General features: G+C 39.3%; 2 protein-coding genes across 5 annotated transcripts in view; one reads left to right on the top strand and one right to left on the bottom strand.

Annotated features, from left to right (window-relative positions):
* Positions 1–4,384, bottom strand: part of LOC6039883 (tyrosine-protein kinase Src64B) — a 174,302-nt gene extending 169,918 nt beyond the window's left edge. Inside the window, exons 1-2 of one of the 4 annotated variants that reach the window (XM_038260142.1) lie at positions 4,076–4,384; positions 2,894–3,413 (exon numbers count right to left, since the gene is read on the bottom strand). The gene's annotated coding sequence lies outside the window, so the exon portion shown is untranslated. The remainder of the gene's footprint in view (positions 1–2,893; positions 3,414–4,075) is intronic. The other 3 variants (XM_038260143.1, XM_038260145.1, XM_038260144.1) reach the window with 3 other exon arrangements.
* Positions 4,385–10,083: 5,699 nt separating this feature from the next.
* On the top strand, positions 10,084–18,624 carry LOC6039110 (histone deacetylase HDAC1). The gene is made up of 6 exons (XM_001848723.2): positions 10,084–10,400; positions 13,383–13,495; positions 13,554–13,671; positions 13,738–14,198; positions 17,254–17,902; positions 17,996–18,624. Exons 1-6 carry the CDS (start codon positions 10,358–10,360, stop codon positions 18,079–18,081), a joined length of 1,470 nt encoding a protein of 489 aa, XP_001848775.1. The 5' UTR covers positions 10,084–10,357; the 3' UTR covers positions 18,082–18,624.
* The last annotated feature ends 233 nt before the right edge of the window (positions 18,625–18,857 follow it).

Here is an 18,857-nt window from a genome sequence, read left to right as displayed (position 1 = left end):
TTCAAAAAATACGTAAAATTAAATAGAAAATATTTAAAGCGCCAGGCATTTTGCGGATCTATGACTAAATTTTAATCAATTTTCCCTTATCAGTCAAATTAAAGCTGATATATGCCAAATACAAATTTTAATGCTTTAAAGTTCGTATCGATTACTATGTATTTTACTGTTCATCTATTTCTACAACAAAATTTGAATTTTCAGACCAAAATTTGATTTTTTTTTTTCAATTTTGGGAATTCCCGGGACAAATTATTAAAATTCCCGGGATTCGGGAATTCCCGGTTTTGGAAAATCCCCGGGAATTCTCAGGATGGACGTACTAGTTTTAAGACTTCAATTTTAATTGAAATTTTGAAGTTTTTTTTAGGGAAACCCAACATCTTATATAAATTGTAATTTGAACATAAGCAATCTAAACATATTACACAATGTCAAACCGAATCGCCGAATTATTTTTTTTGTTTTATTCTTAGGACAGTAGCCTTGCAGAGAAAATTTGTTTATTCAATTGAGTGAAGTTTGTCAAATTTTATCTTATATTATAACGTTTTCCTGGTTTATCAGTCAAATTTCCGATTTATCACGGATTTCTTCCGATCGAATCAAATTCTTTACTTTTCCCCGAGGTATTTCTCCAAATTTTACCACTTTCTAAGTTTTAGCTGCCTCTATAATCAGTTGTTAGACAATATTAGAAAACATTTGAGTAGAGAACCAACACGCCTCAAAAGTTACAATCAAAACTGCTTCTAACATAGCAAGGGAGAAGAAAAAACACCTCCACAAAACATCACACAAACACAGTCACACCGAGCGTGAACCGGTATTCGACAACAAAGTCCCGGCGCGCACGTGAATCCGACGACCGACCCAAAGTCTGAGGCATCGGGCGATAACTCAAAGATGACGACGACGACGACTGTATTTTGAAGTTTCCTGCTTTTTGTGATGACGAGCTATACCATCGCGCATCGTGCACACAAACACAAAAACAACCTCTCACACAAACAAGTAGAAGAATGAAAAACGCATATCGTTGTTGTTGTTGTCGGAGGAGGAGGATTCGGAGTGGAAGCGAAAGGGGAAGCAAGAGTGGAGGGACCAAATGCACGCATGTCTTTTCACCTTCGCACGAATTGCCTCACTCCACGCTCCTCCGCACACACCCTTTCTGGTGGAAGTTTATTGAAAATAGGTTTATAAATACTTGCAAAAAAGTTCTATAAAAATAACAAAACAATTGCCTAATTTGTTGTAATATATGACGATATATGACAATTACAACAATTTTTATTTATTTATTTTTTTGAGTTTTACTTTATCTAATGAACTGATCAACCCTAAAAAATCTAACAAAAAATGTTTTGAAACATCTTCAAATTCAAATGTGTCAGCAGAACACAACCCCAACAAAATGCTCTCCCGCACTAAAGCATACAAAACTAGAACAGGAAAAATAGCTCATCGCGACTAAATTTACACGATCCGGCCGGTTTTTTTCATTGCTGGCGGCGGTGAAACAACAGAAAAACATAGTGCAAAGGAGACAAAAGGGCCCAGGAAAATCGAAAGAAGCAAGACACAGAAAAAAAACTGTTGGTAGGATGAAAAATTACAGCTGGTCGCAGCCGCGGGTCCCTCAACCGCGCAACAAAAGTTACTCTATGTTTGATCACGTGGGGAATATGCGGAGTGAGAGGGGTTTTATCTTCAGCTGGATCGTTGTAAAATGGAAGAGTTTAGTTATGGATCAAACGTCATTAGAAGGTAGGTATTGGCGTATTGTTCTGTGGAACAGTTCTTATAATATTGATCAAAACCCCACATCGGGCCTAAACGGATCCGGAATACCTATCTCCGTTAAAATAAGACCATAATTTACTCTCTTCTGAGAAAAAAAATATAAAATTTATAGTATTATTATAGTTTAGTAAATGATTCCCATTGGAACATTTATATTTAATATAAATGTTCCGATGGGAATCATTTTCTAAACCCCACGGAGCTGGGCAATATGGTTATCCAGTTTTGTGATTTTCGATAACGACCATGAAGGTTGTTTTTTGACCGAACTGCTCATAATACAAAATTAAAAGGTTTGTCCTAAACTGACTTTTGAGTATTTATTTATTATCAAACAATGATCTTTGTTATGCTGGTCATGTCTGTAACATAGCCACCTGCACCAAGCAGGTATTAGACTATGACAAACAAACTCGCACTTTTTGACAGTTTTCTTGATTAGTTGTTTGCGTCACCTCAACCTGCAAACTTGTTTAGTTGTTTGCGAGTTTGGCAAACTATAAAACACGAAAAAGTAGGAGTTTGTTTGTTTGTTTGTTAACCTTGCTACACAAATACGAGTTCTGGTAGAAAACTTAACATTTTTTTTCATAATTTGTCATGCCATTAGCATCAATTATAAATCTTTGACTGATTAAACTCTAAACATATACAATTACCTTCCAGGAATTTTATCATGATGTTTATCATGATAAAATTCCTGGAAGGTAAGTGAATATGTTTAGAGTTTAATCAGTCAAAGATTTATAATTGATACTAATGGCATGACAATATCCATTAATTTTGATAGTCCGCCAAATACGTCACGGAAGTAAAATTGTGGAACCAACATCAATGTGACACTTTTCAATTACACCTGTCACTTTTCGCTACCACAATTGCAAACATGCAAATATCAGGCTCATCCAACAATAGACCATTAGCTCCTGTAGCTAGCTCATTCGTTACCATTTCCCCCCACTTTCCCTCTCACTTTGTTCAAGTTCCAATTTTAAAATCCACCCACAACCACCCCCAACCGGAAACAACCAAACAAAAAAAAACACACAAAACTATATGACGACGATGGCCAGAGAGTTCAACAAACCTTTATTATTCTGCTCCTGTTTTGGGTAGGACGAAATTTTGCAATTTTTGCTCGCTGCGACTACTCTTCTTCCGTGTACATAATCCAAGTTGGCTCAGAGCAACATAAAACGCCGCCGACTATGATGTCGCCATCCGCCACCAACAACAACAACGACGACGACGGCTACCGCTGCCGGTGTTTGGCTGTGTTTGTGTGTCTTTTCACACGAATCCTGGCCTGCTGCCACAACTTCTGCTGCTGGTATCCTTTCTTGTGCCTGTGGCCAGAACACCAATACTAGCAGGCTCCGAGCAGGAAAGTCGGTGAATAATCCTAATTAATCCCAACTTTTGCTCATAAATCTTCACTTTTGTTTGCACTATTTTACTCTTTCTTTTGGCTGCAACACACTTTTATTCTTTTTACACACATTCACTTTTTTTTGCTTGTTGCTTTCTTTTAATCTCTTCTTATTAATTTATTGTAACGGTTCACTTGTTTTATTATCTTCATTCAATACTTCTTGCTATGGCAGCTACTGAAATGATTTTTAATTTATTTATTTAATTTATATTGTTTCTCAATTTTTAAATTAGTTTTTATTAGATTCTTTTCAATCCTTACAAAATTGCCCCTATTAGTATTCTATTGCCATCCTCACCGTGTGTGCGTGCGTTCGCTCACGCACATATCGATAGTCGAGGAAATGCCCCGCCAAGGGATCGGAAAATGAAAACTTTTCGTTTTTCCAACCCCAAAAACATTCGCGCACTCCCACCCACCCCCTCGTGGCCTACACCGCCGCCTGGCACGCACACAAATGAACACGTGTGCGCGAAACACCCCCTAGCAACACACGCACACACCCAGCAATAAAAAAAAGGATATTCGGCAAAATTTGGTAGTGTGAAATTTTCATGAATAAATTTTGGGGTTATTTCGAGGAAAATTAAATAATAACATTTACAGTTTTAATTTACTTTTTTGCGTTTCAAATTAAGATTTGAAATCTGTTAAAAAACTAGAATAAAAATTAAAAAAAAAAAATACTATTCTCTTTTACACAATTTTATTTTTCCAGTAATGTTGCCCTCTCTTTTCCGCCGCCATCGCACACTTGAACGTAGTGTCGTACACAAAAGGGGGCTCGTTTCCACAAAGGATCCACTTTTGTGTGCTTTCTACTCTTTTTTTATTCACCTTAAAACCCGCTTCTAATCATCAAATTCACCCCAACATAATGTATTCACCTTAATCCGATGCCTCGCAATAAACAAAACTCGAAAAATTAATCCACACACTCGCAAAAAAAAACTTCACAGTTCTTTCATTTTTCTCTACATGAGTTTGATTGCAGCCACCACACACTGAGAAATAAAAAAACAAAATCCGTCCCCCACAAAAATCCAACAACCCGAACGCTCTCTCGCGGCACGACACGCAACGAAACACGACACGGCCGATGTGCACTCGAACACGCTCTTCTCTCGACTGAACCAAACCAAACCAGAACGCGGAGTTGTGTGTAGAGAGTGCGGCTTTCCCACTGTCTGTCTGCCTTGGTGGTGGTGGTGGTTATGTTGGGTTTTGGGAGAGAGAGTTTGGAGTACCTGTGTGAGTGTTATGTTGGTTCTTTTTATGTTTATCAATATGGCGAGATGTGCAGTGGCAAGGATGCCACATGTGCAGGTGTGAAAATGTGTATAACTTTATTGATTTGGAACAGGTAAAAAGAGAGAATTAACTTGAATGAACTGAAAATTTGGAAATAAACATCAACTGCATTTTAAATAAAAATATTGTTTCGTTTATAAGAACCTTCATTGATCATTCATGCCAACAAAACAAGTTTCATCATCAAAGGTGAACGTAACTGGCAGCACTAGCCATTAACTCATGGAAAAGAGCGAAAGAGAGTTTTAATTGAGAAAAATGGAACTTTGTTTACGTACGAAACACCTACACAGTCATGTTCATTCATGCTGGGCATACCTCAGTAACGGTACAACAGTTCAGCATAACTTTGTGTGCCTCATTGACCAAATTAAGTATTTGCAAATCAGAAATCTCGGGTTAGTTTGTGAAAGGTCCAAAACAACTATTGTAAACAAAATAATATCCGTAGTAGAGGTGGGCAAAAAAAGAGCTAGCCGCTCAAAGAGCCGGGTCATTAAAGAGTGAACCAACTACAAACAAAGAACCGCGGTTCTATTTAAACTCCGGCCTTTTGAAAGAACCCGGCCAAGATGGAATAATTTTTAAACTTAATATAAACTGGGGGCTGAATAGTGGTTCGCAAAACTGTCAAAGTGGATCCAATTTACTGTTCGCCAAAATAGATAGTATTGTTATCGATCATTAAAAATTGTTTTTTTTTTTTTGCATGAATGAAAAATGTGTGGCTCAAGAAAGAAATCAAGAAATCTTAAGAAAGTTGAAGGTAAGACCGTTATTTTTATAATTAAAAATGAAGTTGTTTATGGAGTCGATGCGGCTGTATCCACCCAGAAGCTGTCTTTATTGTTTAATTCCGTTTGAAAACTTGGTTTAGTGAAAATCTTCTCTGTTTGTTGGATCATCTTCACTAGAATTGGGTCCTAAAATGAAGCTTAGATTGCTGATATTATTGTTTACAGCGATAAAGCTTATTTTTCTGAGTACAATGACCCTTTGTACGAGCACAAAGAGTTTAAAATGGATTTTTAAATCAATTTTGAAAAATTAACCTCGCGGTCCTTCTTGACAGAAAAGCTCCTATATACTTGACAGCTCGTCCCAAGGGGACCATAGTTGATCCATCGAAAAAATGTTGTCTTGTCAAAAAAAATTTTTGCATTTAAATGAAAAAAGTGATCAGAAATGGTTTTTAATCGTGTTTTTTACCGTTATATATAAAAATTGACATAGGACTTTAGTACCCAATTGGCGATGTTTTTTCGCTGGATCAGAAAGAGTTGCAGGATTCCAAAATCAGCCAGGGAATTTATCTGCGACGTCGCAGAATGACCAGCTCGCCGCAGTTCTTTGTCACCCATAAAAAAGGAAAATCTCTTCTAACCGGTCGAAGTGCGACTATGCAGGCCAAGGGTGCATGATACTGATGATACTCGTCGGTTGACAACACCCAGGCGAGGAACATCCCGGAAGGAGCCCAACTACATCCGTAGTGCTGTTTGGACAAAACAGCATGGCTCTGGTTCCTTGCAAGTGTCCTATTTTCTTACCTCCACGTTGGCTTGGTTTAGTCATCATGATGACAAGATGTAACCTAGCTGGTGGCCTGTGGAAACGACTCGTAAACCTTTGACCAGCGAGGGTCAGAGTAGAGGCAGCTAAAAGAAAGGGGCGCGTCAATGTGGGAAAGGGAAGTAATTTGTGATTGTAGACGGTATTGTTTTGATTCGCAGTATGTTGAGTCAACTGCTGTGGATGTACCTGAAACATCGCACAACGGGGTTTCGCTTCTCTTCATTCTCAGCTACCACCTATCTTCTGTTTATTTTGTTTCACTGATTTGCTAACGCGGCTTCTGTTTACTATCCTCCATTTGATTTCGATTTTACTTATTTGATTCTCTTATTTCTCAACGCTTTTTCACTCTATTTTACCAATTGATGCTGCTGTAACAAACTGTCTTCTTTCCCTTAATTTGGCAGCGATGTGAATTTTGTGCCTTTCTTTATTTATCTATTTGAATAGTTTCTCATCTTCCCTGTAAGTTGCCCTCAATAAATCTAAGCTTGTTTGTTACCTCTATTTATTAACTATTGTTAATTTCTTTATCTACTTCATAAATTACTATCTTTCTTTTATTATTGATTCTTTACATAGTATATTTCCTTCACTGTCCATTGTTTTGAAACTTCACCTTTTTCTTAAGCAAGTGAGGTTCGAGCCCTTACTCAATTCATGGAATGATTAAAGGATTAACACAAATATTACTATTGTACTTTTGAAAAACTTTTTTAAAATGCTTAGGACCAAAATATTGTAACAAAACACCGCGACAGAAGAAATAGCAACATATTAACACGACTCAACAATAGGGAAGATTTCAGGAGAAAACAATACACAGTCAATAACAATTAGCTTTTTAATTCAATCTAAAAATATGACAGTTTTTGCTTTAATGAAAGTTGTTAGGCACACTTTAAACGGTTAGGCGCTTATACTTACATCAAACCCTACGTAATGTACCACCCCCGGCCGAGTTAAAATGCGTAACCGGCAAAGAAGGTGTGCATGCCTGGCACGAACACTCAAAGCGTGTTCTAGCGTGCTGCTCGTACTGACTCACTTAAAAATTGCGAATTGCGAATTGCGAATAACCGGTCGAAGTGCGACTATTTTCCAGCAAAAATGTCAAAAACTGGACAAAATAAAACACATATTACTGATTATTAAAACAGTTCATTTACCAGTAAGAAAAAAGTCATGCTTGTGCTTAAACAGCCCCTCCTACTTAGTAGATGTAAACAAAGTGGGATAATTTGAGCGAGTTGTGGCGCTATAACCACGGCAAATAGTGTCCAGGGCATTTGTGGAAATACCCATCCCCGAGGGTCCCGGAGCACCAAAACTTTTTAGCATGGTGCTCCCAACGATTAATTGCCTAAACAAACAGGAACGTGAGCGAGGGATCCCCACGTTTCTTCCTCCCCTGTAGATTCAGAAATGTATTGTTGTTTGAACACTCGTGCTCAAACTCTTTGCAATTCAACGAATCATCTTTGCGGTTAACTTTACGCAGTTGGCCTGGCCGCTTTAACGTTTGTAATGTTTCAAAGCAATTTGTTGCATTGGGGCACTGCAATTGTTAATAATGACAAGAGGATGCTAGGCGTTAATCAACCTAAGGCATTTTCCAGGATGCCCTCGAAAGGCTGGCTGCGCTATGGTTGGATTAGATTAGTTAGATTAGAGTAAACAAAGTGGGATAATTCGAAAATCACGTTATGCATTCTCTTTATTCATCACCCAGGTTATAAATATAATTTATTGAATTTCCAACAAATTGTAGTGTTAGATTTGTTTTTGAAAACTGAAAAAAAAACAATTTCAAATAAAATAATAATCCCAACATTGCCATTTTTCAAGAAGGGCTCTTTCCCGATTTCCCGACATTCAATATATTCTTGTACTAAGCTTGCTATGATTCCTATCTATTTAGCTCAGGGGAGTCCACAGCTTTTTGAATGGCGAGCTAAATTTTAAATTCAAATAAGCTTGTGGGCCAAATGCTTAACATTTTTTTCTAGATGAAATTACTGTATTTCAGTTTAATAGACAAAAAATACATTTGTCATTTGAAGTTCTATGAAATTTTTTGTTATTTTTTATCATTTTCATAAAAAAAGTTCTCTGACTGCTGAGCCAAAAAACAAACTAATTTAAAAAAAAAAACAAAAAAAGACAGTTCTCTAACAGTTTTGTTGATTTTATTGATATTGCTATTTGCAAGAACTGTATTCAATTTAATGCACTTGTGTTTTGATTGATTTTTTTTATATTTTGAAAACGGTGACATAAACTCTCAAAAATTTATGAAACGGCATAATTTAATCATTAAATCTAGATTAAATTTTCAAAACAACCTATCCCTCAAGGGTTTCCTATGCAGATAGGGCCTTTAATCGAGAAATAAAAAGTAACTGATACAAAAATGTTACGAAATTATTTTCCAACAATTATTTTTACGATTTCAATAAATTTTGGTCTGTTTTGACAGTTTTCAGCTTTAGCTTTTTATTTGAGCAATTTATAAATCTTTTCTGAAAATGACCAATGGAAATTTTTACGAAATTTACTATTTTTTCTCACATTCAAACGTGTGAAATTGTTCAATTTAAAAGATTTTTGAACAAAATATTTGTGTTGTATAATGGGGATCATATGGAGACATCTTTAGTTTTAAATTAAAGAAAAAGATTATAATGAAATAGATTTTATGGACTGCGCTAGGTTTTTTAACCAAACATTCCCTAGATTTGAAGATTTTAAACAAACAATTCAGTATCTGAAATATTCATAGTTGTAAGGAAAATCAAAATTTCTAAACAAACACAAAAGAAACAAAGTTGTAACATGCACTCTCGGAAAATAATGAAAAAAGGAAATTATTTTTCAACAAAATTAAGAAACTTTTCATTGTACTGATAGTACATTTTATTATTACCCGAATACAAAATTAGAGCATTTTGAATTGCTTAACTTGTAAGTTATCACCAAAAATCTACTAAATAGTTTAGAGCATTAGTTTTTTTACAGAAACAAATACAATTTTAAAATTAATTAATAGCAATTTCTCCGAAATCCCAGATTAAAGTTTGGATGCCATTCAATTATTCGAAGTTCGAGTAGAAATGTTGACATAGAGACCGCCAAGACCTATATGGTTTTCAAGGGCATCTTCTCGTTTTCAGTTTTTTTTTTCAAATATTTTTTATAATTCCAATGTGAAATAGCTTTAAAAATTGCACCATTCTTAAATAATATCCTTTACATCCATATGTTGAAAGGAGCAAAAATGCTGTTGAAAAGAGCGGATCTTTTTAATAAGCGATCGAAGATGAGCGGCTCCTTAAAAAAGAGCGGATTTGCCCACCTCTAATCCGTAGAAACGGTAGAAACAGTGCAATACTGTCGTGATCGGGGACTTTCTTTTATAATAAAAACACAGATATTTTGCAATTAACAAATAACACGTCTTATTCCACACAATCTTCATTTTCATTGACAATCTTCATTTTCACTTCCGCCGGTCGAACGCATTTCGCTCGTTGCTCTCTCTTGCAGCTCGCTAGCATGCTCTCGCACTAATTAAACAACTTTTTTGTCAAACTTTATTTAGAAACATGCTTGCTCACTTCCTATTTTGCTATTAATTACTCGATTTCAGTTTAAAACGCTTTTAATGAGCTGTAATTGAACGTCAAAGTGCTGATATGGCAACATTAGAGGCACGCTGGAATTAGATGCTGTTCCCCTACTTCTATCTAAATCAACGATGATCTTGCTCCAACAGTAGTTTTTTTTTGTGTGTACTTAATAAGTACAGATTTGTCAACCTACTATGCATACTTTCACACAAACAGGTACAGCTAATACGGCAACCCTGTATGCTTTTGCTTCTCTCAACCTCTCTCCTCTCTCGCCCAGCAACTCCTTATGCCCGTTGCCGAAGCCAGAATGCCACCCCACCAATCAAAACAGCATCGACCGTCGGCCCGCTCGGAGGTGTTTGTGTTTGGCTCCTGTTGGGTGCTTTTTTTCTGTGTGTGCTGCCGCGACGCCGCCACCGTCGTTTGTCCTGCTGATCGCGCGCGCCGCCTACTGCGAGGGAGTGTGTGTGTGTGTGGGCAGGCAGGCAGCAAAAGAGGCTGCATAAATAAACGCATTTCGCGCTCGCAAGCATAAACAAAAAGTGCATTCGGTCAGTGTTTGTGTTTTTGTTTGAAACCGCCGGAAAGCCGCCGCCAGAAAATGCAATCTCACAGCAAGAAGCGCGTTTGCTACTACTACGACAGTGAGTACTTTTATTAGTGAATGATGCTGAATAATGCTTAATTTCTCAAGATTTTTTTGCACCTTGTTTTGAGCAATTTCTTATGCAAGTATTATCAAATCACATTAAATGAGCATAAGAACGAATGCAATCAATAATTTACCAAAAAATCCCATCAAAAACGCTTCCAAAATCATTTTGAAAATTTACGGGCACTGTCGTCTAGCCGACACTTTTAAGATGGCGACCGTACAATCAACACACGAGGCGCTCTCCGTCCGTCCGAGGAGAGTTAATGTGAGAGAGAAGTGGGGTAGGTTTGGAACAGGAGAGAGGGAGAAAAGTACGGTCGCACGAAACTGGCGGATTTTTTCCACCCGTAGGGAAGGGATGCCAGTTAGGTAATTGAAGAAACTTACCAAACAGAAAATCTAGAGTTTTTTTGAAAAGGTCTAATAAACCAAATTTCCAGTTTTTGCTTTTTGGGTGTTTTTGAAACCGCCTTGAGTCAGGGGTATCAAAAAACACCCAAAAAGCAAAAACTGAAAATTTGGTTTATTGGACCTTTTTTAAAAAAAAACTCCAGAAATTAAAATTTCGTCAGATTTGGCAAAATATTTAAAATTTGTTTCAGAAAAACATACCTTCATATTAGTACAGTACAGTACAAAATATTAGTTAAGTGATATTTTTCTGTCTCTCGAGATATAGACTCTTTTCAGATGACTGAATGTTTACATTTCTGGAGCAACATTTAAAAGGGGGCGGTAGAACATTTTCCTTTAAAATGTTTTTCCAGATTAGTTGTGCCAAAAACTTATAAAAAACAGCAACAGAAAAAAACTGTTGCAAATGTTTTTCAAAATATGTAACGACTTCTCCTGCTGTTCTACGCATAATTCTAGATTGAATTTTCAATTTTTTTCTATTTCTTTAAAAATGTTAAAGTTTTTTTTAAAAATAAATCAATCTTCTGTCCCCTGATTTTTCGGAATGATTTTGTGGGCAACATAAAATTTGAAAACTTATGCTTAGAACAGCAGTTCTCCTACCTAAAAAAATCGTAAAACAAAACTTTTTTTGTTAAAAAAAAAACTTCAACGCTTTAACGCAAATACAGTATTTTTAGATAAGTAAGCGTTGATTGACAGGGCGTTTGATAACCAGATTGCAATGCAGTCTAAAAGCAGGCAATTAAAAAAAATCAAACAAAAAATTACTCTACCAAACTGACCAAACTGATCGAGGGTTTACTGCAGGCCTGCCCAACCGTTTTGGCTCAATTTTCACATTTTTGATCGTCAAAAACACAATTGCTATTTTTTTCATGGTTTATTCGACGGAATCAGTGCTGTGGTTTTGACGAACAAAAAAGTGAAAATTGAGCCCAAAAAGGATGGACAGGCCTGGTTTACTGGATGCATGATTTAAGATCCAGTAGTAACAGAAATCTTTTCAAGTTTTAATGAATTCTAATTTTTCAGCAAACCCAAATTTAAAGAGTAAGGTGTTAAAATGATAGTTGATGGATGTGATAAGTTTCGAATAAGATTTTTTTTGAAATAGTTAAGTAAAAGTTAAATTAACTTGGATTCTTTTGAGAAACAAATGTACTGTTTTAAATTTTGCACCACTATTTCCTGTCAAAATCGCAGAAAAGGGCATCATAATCACCTCCGAAAAACCCGGAACAGGAAATTTTGTGGTGGCTCGAAATTGATGAAAATCTTTTTATAATACAACAACATCTTTAAATCGCTAATAACTTAGCAAGGTTAGCTCAGAGCGTTTTGCAGTCTTTGACAAAGTTGTTTGTCTTACACTTGACAATGAACCGACACATTTAACGCCCCTTTTAGCAAATTTAAGACATTTTTACTTTTCCTCATATTTTTTTTGCAAATTTTACCGTACAAACCTCTACAATCAAAAGTGACCCTTAACCCTTAACCGATTTGGCTCAAAATTGGCATAATTACTTACTTTTACCTAGATAATTGAACCAAGGGTTTTTATTAGAATTTAGTAGTTCTGTTCAAGAATGTTACATTTGCAATTCAGAGATTTGAAAAACCTTTCAACTGAGATCAATTCATAAGCCTTTGCAGGGAGGGTACATATTTCTACGTTTAGATTTTGCTAGCTGAGCGCTCTTTTAGAGAAAATAAATTTTGAGAAAAAACCAGTGTTGGTATTATCGCGCTCTCGCGAGAAAAATTTCTCTCTCTCGAGTTCTCGCCGCGAGTCTCGAGCTGCCGAGAGAAACTCACCGATTGCCCGTGCTCTCCTCCGCTCGCGAACGGGCTTTCTCGCGAGCCAGAATTGCCCGTTCGCGAGAAGTTGAACGAACAAAAAACAACACAGCGATTGAAGTTACACCTTTATACCATCGCCTGGTCCGTATTCATAAGCCTGATAAACAAATTGCTAGCTTGGGACGAACGGATAGCCAGAGGCGCTCGCGAGCGCTCGCGTTGAGAGCGAGAACGCGAACGAAAATGCGAGCGCGAGCGAGAAGAGAAAAGTACTACAAGTTCTCTCCCTCGTTCGCGAGCGAGAAATGCTTTCCTTCTTCTCGCTCGAATTCCAACACTGGAAAAAACCCTAGATCTGACATTTCAAAAATTTCACTATCAGGGTTTTTTTTGAAAAAAGATCCTGTTAGCCATTGTGTTTCATATGTTTATAAAACCTATTAATAAAAACTCTGGTTTTTTTTGTCTCCGCATACTTTTTTTTCCACCCTAAATCTGGCACCACTGTCCGTGTACCGTACTTGCTCGCGGCCGCACGAACACCACCAGCGTACGGGTGGCCCAGTGCAGTTGCCGCTAGACAACAGTGCCCGTAAAAGTTCCAATTTGTGCTGGAACCCGCTTTATTCGATTCACCGCTCTTTCTTCTACGCGCTTAAGCGCCTCGTTCATTGATTAAGCCGCGCACGCGGATGAATGGCGCGCAGATGAAGCATTATTTTATGGATTTTGTTTTCTTTTTCTTCAGGCGACATCGGCAACTATTACTATGGCCAGGGACATCCGATGAAGCCGCACCGGATACGTATGACGCACAACCTGCTGCTCAACTATGGGCTGTACCGGAAGATGGAGATATATGTAAGAGGAATTAACAAAGGGTTGGAGCATTGAAATTTATTTGCTTTACTTATAACAGAGACCACACAAGGCAACTGCCGATGAAATGACCAAATTCCACTCCGACGACTACATCCGGTTCCTGCGGTCAATCCGCCCAGACAACATGTCCGAGTATAACAAACAGATGCAGCGATGTGAGTTCCTTAAAAATGACTTCTTCCATTGAATACCTAAATTAAAATCCTTCTCTCCCCTTCTAGTCAACGTCGGCGAGGATTGTCCGGTGTTTGACGGGTTGTACGAGTTCTGCCAGCTGTCCGCCGGGGGTTCCGTGGCGGCCGCCGTCAAGCTGAACAAGCAAGCGTCCGAGATCTGCATCAACTGGGGCGGAGGGCTGCATCACGCCAAAAAGTCCGAAGCCTCCGGCTTCTGCTACGTGAACGACATCGTGCTGGGCATCCTGGAACTGCTCAAGTATCACCAGCGCGTGCTGTACATCGATATCGACGTGCACCACGGCGACGGGGTGGAGGAGGCGTTCTACACGACGGACCGCGTCATGACCGTGAGCTTCCACAAGTACGGCGAGTACTTCCCGGGAACGGGAGATCTGCGCGATATTGGTGCCGGCAGGGGAAAGTACTACGCGGTGAACATTCCGCTGCGCGACGGAATGGACGACGAGTCGTACGAGTCGATCTTTGTGCCGATTATTTCGAAGGTGAGTGGCGGATTTTAATCAGTGATAGCCCAAGTTTATTTGACACAGTCCAGTATCCAAAGTTTCGATAATACGAAGGTATTTATGGAAATTCGGATAATGAAAACATGAAATTGTTATATCCCTAATGTGTCCAAATGATTCATACTAAATTACAAAATGCATTTTTTACTGTTATTGATATGACTGCTGGTTGCTGGGAAACAACCTCTTAAAGTTTAAATTTACAAGGGTTTTCATCAAAGCCGTTCGACTGGCAAATAATTTTGTATTAAAAACCAGCCCTAATGAATAATGATATGTTTAACTCCCCCACTTTCTAACAGTGCATAAGTGGAACACACGCGAATTTTGATCGCGCAGCGAAATTTTTTCAAACCACGCGGAAAACCGTCGATTCCTACGGATATGAAGTCCACTTTGTTCCCCAACATAGGTCTAACTCGATGAAGGCGGTGGCAGCTGAAGCAGCGCGTTACGTCAGTGCTGCCACACGGGATGCAGCGGACATGAGTCACCTGTTTAACATCACGGTGAACCAGTACGGGCGCGATGGCCGGGGTAGACGTGATGGGAAGAGAGGCTCCGCGTTACGCTGCCCGAGTTTCCCGGCACCAGCTAAAGTCCAAGGACAAAGAATGGTTTGGGTGCACATAGGCCCGCCGCAGTCACTGCCATCAAATGTACAGGTTGAAGTCTTTGACGAGGGAAACACCGTGTATTATGGTGAACCGGCATTGCAGGAAGGTGAACCCGAGGAGGGTGAAATTATTATATGATTCATCGTAATTTGAACACAATACGAATTGCTGAGAAAAAGTGAACTATGTCTTAAAAACCTCTACATGCGATGTAGATCGCTAATTTACTATGTCGCGTTAACGTGTTGCACGTTTAGGCACTTGAAGTTCTCGTCCGTGTTTGGGAAGTGATCTGCAACGTATGATAGAGGGACACTTAGCAACGAGTTTGGGCAATATGGGTACCAATTTCATGGTTATTGATACTGGACATGGCCATATGCATTTCGACAGTGGCCACAACCTGGGGTGGCCGGTGCCTTTAAGGAAGTTGTCAGTGAGGGCAATTCAATGGTTCTGCGTTCGTTCTCATTTTTCAAAATGCACTGAATTTCGTGTCATCACTTTTTCGTGCCGTTCTCTCCAATGTTTGGAATGCGTTCTGTGAACCGCCTGTAGCCAATTTCTTATCTATTTTTCTAAATAAAGTTTTTTCAGGAGTTTCCTAGGAAGACTATGGAGATTGAAAAGATAAGGACCAAAGACAAAAAAGCATCTGAATGCACCTCCAACTAAAATATAGATGAAACTTCATTGTCACCGTGATTAAAAAAACTTTTCCATGCTTTTCAAGTTCAGGAAAAAAGGTTACTAGATTACTAAACCTAATTGTTACCACTGAGCTAGCAGGGCTGACATTTAACGAGATGATTAGAAGCAATGAAGTCTAGCTAGTCTGCTGAGGTCTCATCAAAGGAAAATGTTAAAGTTCTGAATTGGGTTCTCCGTTCGTTTCAAAAAGCCTACTGAACGAACGTTCCTTAAAGACGGGCATTCGTTCTCAGAGCTGTCATTTTTCTTGTTGCTGTGTGAACTTGAACGAACGGAGAACCCGTTCAAAACATCAATTTAGGTAATAGTTATGGGTATCAAACATCATGATTTTTGATAATGGACATGAAAAATGACTTTTTGACAGAATTTGCCACAACCTGTAGAGGGCGATGCCTTCACGAATGTTCCGATGCGGGGACAAATGCCGAACCTTAGAAGTTTGAGTAATACGGATATCAAACTTCTTGGTTATTATACAAAAATTGTAGATTATATGCAATTTTGGCGCAGCACTAAGCAGACACAAAAGAGCGTAGGAAGTAAAAAAAACTAAGCTGAAAATAGGAAAATGGGCGTGACCCAATGCATTCGTTTGATTAGAATACATTTTGAAAATATTTTTTTCAAATGCTTGTAAAAGGAATAGAATAATTTTTAGTAAAAGTGAAAATACACAGAAATGTTCACAAATAGTTATTCTACTCGTTGGTGTACTTGGTTTTAGTAAATTTCAAGGAAAACTCCAGATTATCCAGCATCATTCAAACACGACCGCTTATTAGGCTTGAAATGGGTTTATTTCCCCCAAATCTATTCAACGACCCGAAACAGTTTGCTTCCTAAAAAAAATATCAAAATCCGTTGGATCTTTCGGACTCACCCTTCTTCGAAAGCCCAGAGAAAGATTGCAATCAGCGTCGCCTCAGCCAGGTGTAATTCACAGATTATTCCGTCGCGTTCAACTAGTTTCGATTTGACTCCTGTTTGTTCTGTGACCTTCAGCACCGAATTCCGGCTGGTTGAGATGTTTCTTTCCTGCTTTTGAACGGATACCAAAACTGTGAAAGATCTTTAGACTATCGTAATTTCAATTCAGGACTAGACTAGGTATCTGTTTTTACGAAATCTATACAACTCAAAGTATAACTATGGTCAGAGCGATCAGAATGAACTGTCTACTACAAGATAACTGGACGTTACTGGACAGGTTAACCTGGGGCTCGGGATGAACTTCCCGTAATATCTGCATTATTGGTAGAAAACGTTTCAATACATGCACCTTCGATGGGTTCGATTCCCATCTGCTCCAACCTTCCATCGGATGAGGAAGTAAAATGTCGGTCCCGGCCTAGGTTGTTAGGCCGTCCAGGTAAGGGAGTCGTCTCCATGCCATAAGTACAAACAACACACCAAACCAAGCCTACTCCGGTGAAATCGCTGGCGGCGGTTGGACTCGCAATCCAAAGGTCGTCAGTTAAAACACTGGGGTGGAAGGTTCCTTGGAGTAGAAAGAGGTTTGGGTGCTCTCCCCATTCAAGCCTTCGGACTCCTAGGTTCGAGCCGAAACTTGCAATAGAGACCACAAAAGACCCGGGGATCGTTAATGTGGATGGTTTTTTACATGCACCTAAATTGAATCAGTATTATTGACTCCAAATACTTTGCTAACACCAACCTTTTATCCCTTCAATCTCTTCCAGGTCATGGAAACGTTCCAACCGTCGGCGGTGGTGCTCCAGTGCGGTGCCGACTCCCTGACCGGCGACCGGCTCGGCTGCTTCAACCTGACCGTCAAGGGCCACGGCAAGTGCGTCGAGTTTGTGAAAAAGTACAACCTGCCGTTCCTGATGGTGGGCGGCGGCGGCTACACGATCCGCAACGTGTCCCGCTGCTGGACGTACGAGACGTCGGTGGCGCTGGGCTGCGAGATCGCGAACGAGCTGCCGTACAACGACTACTTCGAGTACTTTGGGCCGGACTTTAAGCTGCACATCAGCCCGAGCAACATGAGCAACCAGAACACGACGGAGTATCTGGAGAAGATCAAGAACAGGCTGTTCGAGAATCTGCGGATGTTGCCGCACGCGCCGGGCGTGCAGGTTCAGGCCATCCCGGAGGACGCCGTGAACGACGAGAGCGAGGACGAGGACAAGGTCGACAAGGACGAACGGCTGCCGCAGACGGACAAGGACAAGCGGATAGTGCCGGACAACGAGTTTTCCGACTCGGAGGACGAGGGCGAGGGCGGCCGACGGGACAACCGCTCGTACAAGGGTGGCGCTCGGAAGCGACCGCGGCTGGAGAAGGAACCGAAAGCGGAGGAAGCCAAGGACGAGCTCGAAGTGAAAGGTTAGCTTGCGAGAACCGATCGTTTAAACTTGTAGCTTGTTGAAAGAATAAAACTGTTTGATGCTCACGCTTTTGTTTTTCATTTTCCCGTAGCCGAAACGACGGCGGACAAAGAGGAGACCACCAGCACCAAAGCGGGCGAAGACTCGAAGAAGGAAACCACTGCCACTGTTGCATGATCGGCGTTGGCCGCGTACCGGAAGTAGCCACCACCGCAGCAGCAGTGAGTGTGCCACGCTCTCCAGACGCAGTAGCAGCAGCAGCACCTTTTTTTTAGGCGGAAACGACAACATAACTTGAGCAAAGTTAAGGCGCATAGTTTTATCTAAAAATCAACAAAAAAAAACGTAATTTACTGAACAGAGAGTAAGTCTTAAAAGGAGTTTCCGAAATCGGAACGCGATGTCAATGAAAGCACACAAAAAAAAAAAACAAAAACAAACAAACAAACTCTTAGACATACTTTGCTGGAGTAAAATCGATTTATTCCTGATAGTTAGGATTCAAATTACCCCTCTACGAGAGTAAGCGAATATTTATGATTTTTACTAGCAGTTAAACTCAACCCTAAAAACGATCTTATTTTGAAACCAGACAATTTTTTAAGCATTCAAAACAGTTGAACCAACCAGCAAATGACAAACAGCAGAAGCAGCGGAATTATTAAAACAAAAATAAACTTGATCTCAGGAACGTAAAGCCACACACGTTTTAAATTCAAACACTTTTGTTTTGTTTCTTCCTGCTCCAGGCACGGCTCCGTTTAAATTCTCTTTCCCTTTTCAAAAAAAACCCCTCCCAGTCTTCGAACAACAAATTTGGATTCCTTTATTGAAAATGAGGTCCGCGAAACGTATCAATCAGAATTGGAAAACGTAAAATATGCTTGTTTAGCAACACTAAATAAATAAACTAAACTACCTAAGGAAGCGGAATGGATTCGATAACTGAAAAA

Source organism: Culex quinquefasciatus, chromosome 3 (genome assembly GCF_015732765.1).
Source record: "Culex quinquefasciatus strain JHB chromosome 3, VPISU_Cqui_1.0_pri_paternal, whole genome shotgun sequence".
Classification (NCBI taxonomy): Eukaryota; Metazoa; Arthropoda; class Insecta; order Diptera; family Culicidae; genus Culex; species Culex quinquefasciatus.
This window is presented reverse-complemented; position numbering and strand designations above follow the sequence as displayed.